General features: G+C 42.2%; 1 protein-coding gene across 13 annotated transcripts in view; it reads right to left on the bottom strand.

Moving 5' to 3' along the window:
• The window catches only part of RIMBP2 (RIMS binding protein 2), a 268,024-nt gene that overhangs the window by 68,553 nt on the left and 191,955 nt on the right, over nucleotides 1–7,516 (bottom strand). For 12 of the 13 annotated variants that reach the window (XM_019507085.1, XM_019507079.1, XM_019507081.1 and 9 more), the window contains 3 exons: nucleotides 6,477–6,628; nucleotides 4,425–4,501; nucleotides 1,067–1,176 (listed from right to left, as the gene is read on the bottom strand). In XM_019507085.1, coding sequence (XP_019362630.1) covers nucleotides 1,067–1,176; nucleotides 4,425–4,501; nucleotides 6,477–6,628 — 339 coding nt within the window. The remainder of the gene's footprint in view (nucleotides 1–1,066; nucleotides 1,177–4,424; nucleotides 4,502–6,476; nucleotides 6,629–7,516) is intronic. The other variant, XM_019507087.1, reaches the window with a different exon arrangement.

Below are 7,516 nucleotides of genomic sequence, written 5' to 3'. Positions count from 1 at the left end.
GCTGCCTGCCTCCCAGGTCTGGTGCTGTCTGCAGGATGGGAGGGGGAGCAGGGAAGGGGAGGGAGCTGGGGTTTGCCCAGCCTGCACTGGAAGGGAAGCAGGTGGATTGGACTGGGTGGGGCCGGGATGGGCTGCATCAGCCCAACCTGGCTGGTGTAAAGAAGTCAATGAACGTGCTTTGCTTTGGAATGCCTTCATCTAAACCCTCATTATATGAGGGTTGATTTGTTGCATGATCAGGCACTTTTAAAGAGCTCTGCAGCCTACAGGCATGGCTGTAGGGTGCTTTCCGGGGGCCGACTGCATGACAAAACATCGTATCTGTCAGCACCTCATGTGACACCATCTTAACTTTGTTCATAGTCCCACAGAAGTAAATGAAGCTATGGATGTAAGCAAAAGCATACTTGAACTGAAGGGGTTCAACAAGGTTGGGTAGAAAAAACTTTTGTACTGCTGTTTACACCATCGGTTTTGAAAACCGATGGACTGTTAATGGTACTTGATATCTGAAACGCTGCACGCAACTACATCACCATAAGTGAACAGCAAATACATATGGAGAAGATAAGATATGAAAGTGATACTGCACGGAGCACCTTCATAATGAAAGGATTGAAAAGTAAATAGCATTTACAGTGCCATTCATCTACTTGTAGCAAACCTCTGCCTCCTACCTATGCTCCAGCATGACTTTATATGTCTAATACGAATTGCCCAAGATAGTATGGGGAGAGGATACACATGGGAATTCTGTGTAGATTAGAGGAATCAAATATTCATAGCTGCAGGAGAGTAAAGGCTCTTTGAGGCAAAAAAAGAGAAATCTCAATAAGCTTTCTTGTCAGCACAGATCTTGCCAAGTAGAAAAAGCTGACAATTCAGAGCCTTATAATTAGTTATGCCTGCAAGGAGCTGCTTTTCTGGTACAGAAATTCTATTAATTAATGCTCCCATGATAGGAGGAATGTTAGCCATTGACTGCGGTGATGAATAACTCCATTTAGGACATGAATTATTTCCGATCGACCTAAAGTAACGGTAAGGCATAAATTTGATAAAACACCTTCATAAAAGCCATCTTCATCCATATCTCCATACACATAGAGGTATTTTCCTGCTGTAAGGGGGAGCTCTGCTTCTGGATTTTCATTTGGTCCATCAAAAGGGTTGTAACTGCAATGAAGCACAGATGGAAACTTCATTTAGTACCACACGTGCATTTAGTTAGTTGCATCCTACGCACCACTGAATAATAATCATGGAGTGCAGTTCCAAGGCTGTGCATGAGGGTAGCTCTACATTTCAATCTTCATGTTATACCCTTTGAAATATATGCGGTGCCAGTGTGTCTAGAGGAATTGGGCACCTCCATATATTATTATCATTATAATTATTTTCAGTGCAGTACCTCCTACGAATCTTAATCGTGGTCCAGGACCCTACTGTACTATGAGTTGTACATGCACACAGCATAAACAGGTAATCCCTACTTCAAAGAGCTTAATTAACCCCTACTTCCTACCATAGGCTCCTTAGCCCATGTCTTCCTTCATTCTTAAAGGAACGATACAATTCCTTGTGCAGGGCTTTTCCTAAGCCATTAGGATCTATTCATTTTCAACAGCTCTTCTCCATAAAGCAGTTAGTTAGAAGGAAGGTTGTGTCATGCTCAGATCACAGTTATTAGCCCACATAAATCCATCAGGTACTTGCACTGGATTGTGAGATGTGAAGCTGTATTAGCAGATGTAAATTTGCCATAATGCCTGCTCTTAGGTGGGCATCTAACAATGGGTGAACCTTTGCTGCTGTTGAAATTTTATGATGTCCGGGATGTTAAGACATGATATAAAGTCCACTGAAGTCAGCCAGACCCTTTCCATTGACTTCAATGGGGGTTTTGCATCAGGCCCTATACCCTCTGCCACAGTGATCCTCTTATGAATGTACATAGATTTCATAGATGTTAGGGCTGGAAGGGACCTTGGAAGATCATCGAGTCCAGCCCCCTGCCCCAGGGGCAGGAAGTCAGCTGGGGTCATAGGATCCCAGCAAGATAAGCATCCAAATTTCTCTTGAAGGTGTTCACTGTAGGTGCTTAAAGCACCTCCAATGGCAGGCTATTCCAGACCTTGGGGGCTCAGACAGTAAAGAAATTCTTCCTTATGTCCAGCCTGAAACGGTCTTACATGTGTAAAGAACATGCCAAAAAAAATTATTCCATGCCCAGGCCCCACCCTGCTTTTGCTGCATGAGGGTCTGAATCCAGTGCTGCTGACACTATGGATTTCCACATGTTTAGCACCATCACAACCAAGTCTTCAGTGACTATTGTTTTGTTAGGGGAGCTGTATCGCTCCTGGAAAACACAGGAAGGTGCAGTGAAACAAAGCCTTTTAGAAGGGGAGCAGTCTACTGCAGCACAGCACAGGAGCATCCTCAGCAGACTGGAGAATAGGATTTTTATCGCACCCTCCCCCTCAACTTGCAGAGTATGGCAAGAAGGCAAATAGAAAAGGTCTTGCTCTCTCCTTCAAAGTGTGGTCTTCCCCCAGCATTCCTATAAACTGTTTATAAATGCTCACATTAGTGCAATGATGCCTTGAGCAATCTAGAAGGAGCATGGTCAAAAGGAAAATCTGCTTAAAACTCTTGCCAGTTATAAAGTCAGAGCAGGAGCCCACTTGCTAAAGCAGCTGACTTTAGCCACATGGCAACTCTAAGCCTGCAAGCGCTCGGCATGCGCTCTCTTCCAAGAGGGCACCGCTCGCTGACATAACCCGCGAGTCGCCAGAATGAACTTCTTTGGTGCGCGTCTCTTGCCTGCACAGGCGCATAGAGGTGCTTAACGCTATTTCTTTATTTTACATGAGCCCTCAGGCCAAGAATTGTATTTAATTTAGTGACTCTAAACCTCGTTAGCATTTAAGGGGAACTACAGTGACTTATTTAACGCACTACTGTTCCTTGTTTGTAAACGGATTGAAATGTTCAAAATTTCCCTCAAATGCCCTCTAATTTGTATCCAGCACTACTGATGTAAATATATAAATACCGTATGAGCTTCACCTACAGGAGGAAGGCATAGCTGCCAATCCTGACCTCTTGAAATGAGGGGATGTTGCTATGCTTGCAAGAGAAATACTTACACAGAAGTCTAGTTGCACACTGAAATTGCAAGGAAAGCACAGACTATGTCTTCTCTCACAAATGCTAATTTTTAAATGCATTGTCTACACTAATTGGTTTGGGTTTAGGTTGTTTTTTAAACCTAGAAGGAAGGCGATCTTCAATCATGAAACATATGCGCGGCAATGGAATGCTGAAATGTAAGGCTTTTAATTGATCAATTAATCACATTTTAGTTTGCTAGAATAGCTCAGAGACTCATCCTCTGTGTAGGGACTGTTTTCAGCTGGATGTGATTTTCAGCACCTTTTGCAGAAATAAAATCATGTTTCTCTTTAGAGAAAGTCAGCTTAATTTGAACTCAGTATGAGCTCTGAATTCCTCTGGGCTCTGCACTCTGTTATCACAACTTTACATCGCATTGACTATTATACTCTAATGGGACTGGGTTTGGCATGCATCCTCATCCTTGCTAGCTATGTTTTTCCTGGGGAAATTTAGACTTGGTATAAAAGATCACAGGTCCAGCACACGCGAACCAAGCAGCACACAAGCTGTATGTTCACTATAGGTCCCTTTTCACTGAAATACCACATTTCTATAGAGCAGGTGAATGGGCGACCTGCTGGCACTGAAGACCGCATTATGGAGCACTAGTTTGTGCTTCTTGCAAGGAGGAAGGAAGATAGAGCAGCAAAAGCAGTTTGCTTGTGTTGAAAGCCTCTCTCTAATGATCAGGCACAAAGCCAAGATTGATATAATTTAGACTGCTGTTTTGACATAAATTCGGAAACTAACTGCAGCAAACTTACTGACTTTGCCAATTTTGATGTAACTGTATACTGATGGAGACCACGAAGACCTGGACCCTTTCGATAGATCATCACTTGCTCTTCCCCGAGCTCCCTTTTTCCCAGGCCAGCTGTTCAGAGAACGAGCCTGGGCGCAAACACTGCCCCCAACCCTCTGTGGGTCTGTATAACCCAAACGGCAATGGGGCCCGCATGGTTCCACTGTGCAGGAGGGGTCATATTTTCGGGGTTGTGCCATCCATTTGCTGGGGCTTGCAGCTGAATGTGGCAGGGGCATTTGTAGTCCGGCAAATCAGCCGCCAAGGTTGTGGAAGTGGCTCTGTAACTCAGCGGATGAGGGAATGTAATCCCCTCAATTCAGCTGACAAACCTCCATTGTAAAAAGCCCATTTATGCTTAGGTTCGACACATGGGATCTATGTATTACATACCCCTGTGGATAAAATTGAATTTTCAGCATAATACAACTGAATATCTGACCTGTAACGGGCGATGCAAAGATGGACTTTCCCAGAGTATCTCTGCTTTGAGGTATTGGCATTCCGTTCATTATCCATCTGGAAAGAAATAAAGACAACAGGATTTCACCCTATTGCTTTCACCATTTTTCTCACTATTTAAACAAGACTGAATACATACAAAACATTGCACTCCTCTTATCCGAGTCCATCCTGTTTGCCCTGGGAGCTAGTATTCTTACTAGCAAGCATGGGATTTGCAGGCCTGTCTTGTCCAATGGCTCGCACTCGTTTTTTGATTTCAGAGGTCACAACGCCAAGCCCTGCTCACCAAGCTTATTTTTCAAAGCCCCATTTCCATAAGTCTTAATTTACATACATTGCCCCTGTATTTGACACCTCGGAAAATGTAGCTGAAGATCTGTGAGAGGTTTTGCATGCACGACAACGTTACACCTAGAAAGGCAAGCCACGAATAATTCTGTTAAGAAGAGACAACTGAAAAATAATAGAAGGAGGGAAATAAATTTGACATGCTCTTGTTCTGGTCTATGCTGTTAGTTCTGCTTCCCTAGATCTTGTCGCTATGCTGGCTTTTCTGTTTGACTACTTCAGACTCTCTTTATGGAAGCTATTGATGAGTTTGGCTGCATCCGCTTCTTCCTAAACAGACCTTTAGGAGCTGACGTTCAGTATATAATGGCAAAAGCTGGAAAAGGAATTTTGCAGAATATCCTACATCATATTTTGTTTTCTGGCTGTGCCCCAAAGCATTTTGATGCAACTTCCAAAGGTTCAACACGAACACAGAAAACAGATACATTCACACAGTCTGTCCACAATTTGAACTCTTATATTTCTTTCCTACAATTGCATAAAGGGAAAATCAAGACTGTATCCAACAAGATGGATACAATACAACCCCTTCCCCTCCTTTCTCACTATTTGTTATTTCAGAGCGTCTTACAGAATTTAATGAAAAGTGATAGCCTTCCTATGGGGTTTTGAAAAAAATATCATCCTTTGTATATTTTTAATGGAGAATGAATTTCCTTTAATAAAATTCCACAGCAAGGTTAAGAAAATGTATATAAAGGATCTTATTTTCATGTAAATGTAACTGGATTTTAGAAGTATTTTTCTATTATAACTCTGTAAGTCTATTGGGTTTCATCCTTGCTCAATTCTACAGGATTTTTGCAATGGCGTAGTTGAGGCTATGCTTACAAGAGAATGAAGGCTAATGAGAAAAGAGCAATAACCAAATGCATTGGAGAACAATCACATTTCAGAGGATTTCCTGCTGGTCCCGTGGCATTCAAGGGCTGGCACAAATAAAACAGCACAAGGTTCTTGGCTGTATCTTTCCAATAACTCAAATAAATGCAAATATGATAGGAAGCTACATGGCTTAAAAGCTTGGTAATAAGTTACTGAACTGTTCACTTCCAGGTTACAGGCTCAAATTCAGCTTAGAAGAGTACCCTGGAAAATGATACTAGGTGATGAAATCAGTCCAATTACTAATGAATGGATTTCCATATCACGAAAACCAAGCAAAAAGCAGTCATAGCAAATGAAGCTATCGCATCTAGAAAAGGTCTGAGGGACGCTGGCAATGTTTTGTGTAGAGTCTTACTCTAACAGTAGATCATGCTGTCACTATGCCATGGACACATCATTATACAAGGTCTAACAGTGCTCAGGAAGAAATGCAATACCTTTCAGAAGAACTACAAAACAAACCGATGCAGACATCCTGCGAAGAAAGAGACATATAGGCAAGGCACAGTGTAGAACGGATCTTAAACTGTGCCCCCGAAAACTGGGATTTTCAAAAGCGCCTAAAGGATTTAGGCACCATGCTCACACTGACTATCTGACATGCAAACGCCTAACTCACTTTGGCTCCTTTAAAAATTCCTGCTGAGATTCTCATTGACTTTGTGCTCCTAAGTCATTAGGCACTTTTGAAAACCTCACCCCTGGACTCTTCCCAGTGCAGTTCATCACTAATGTATAAGATAACTGTCCCACTGGAGAGGAGAAATGTTCCGATGTGAAAAAGACTCACGTCTGAATCAAATCTGCATCTTGGGCTGCCGGATCTTGACCTGGATAGGAAAGTAGGTTTGACAGACAATTGTTCTGGTTTGTCACTGGATATCTGAAGGGGTCGTATAAACTCTGAAATCACACAACGACTTCCAGAAGGGCTTTCATGACCTGCCCATAAATAAAACACACAAGAGAATAATTGGTATCAATTGGTAACCTTGTTGATAGTCACGGCAGAGACACCATGGGACGACTGGCTCGCTGGGTGTGAAATACCACCTGATTCCTATTCATGTTCCTTCCAGAAAGGGGCCATGAAATGGAGCCTGGGGACCACGGAGGTCATTCACACTAACCTTTCCCATTCTGTACCTGTTCAAACAACTCTGGGTGAACAATTATATGGAAAGAGGAGAATTTAATACAAAGGGCAGTGTCAAGGACCATATGAATATGAGTCACAGCCCAGTCTTTACTGACTAGCTGGAAAAGAGGAAAGTTTATGCTATGATATGCCTTTATGTTGCGGCCAGAAACCTAAACATGCCTTGAAGTTATTCATCATGCTAGCATGAAAAATAAAGCCTCAACCTGCCTATACATACTATTTATTGGTAATAATCATAAATGTCTAACTTTACACTTCTAGTGTTGTACAAGCTTTAAGTTATTAAAGTTCAGCAATCTGTAAAGCAGTACTGTTCACAAGCATCATTTTCATTTACCCCATGGACCATTTAAATCACAATGGCAATAGATAGGGCCTTGAACTAAGTGAAAATGTACATCAGACTGAAGGTCCTGTTTCATTGCCAGGGAAGTATAGAGAGTATAAGGGAGTATCAAGCCATACTATGTTCATAGGTATAACATCACAGAAATTTAAGGTTTAAGAGACCTGCCCAAGGCTACAAGGTCAATCAATGAAAACAGATTGACTGATTGCTTCATGACCCAATTCTGCAGAAATATCCAATAGTTTTGTTCCTCAATTTGACCTTCCTAGATGAGTTGGATACCTATAATTCCCAAGAATATCAATGGTAGTCCTAGATG

Source organism: Gavialis gangeticus, unplaced genomic scaffold, assembly GCF_001723915.1.
Source record: "Gavialis gangeticus isolate Ggan-Ray unplaced genomic scaffold, GavGan_comp1, whole genome shotgun sequence".
NCBI lineage: Eukaryota > Metazoa > Chordata > Crocodylia > Gavialidae > Gavialis > Gavialis gangeticus.
Note: the sequence above shows the minus strand (reverse complement) of the source record. Positions and strands in the feature narration are given on the sequence as shown.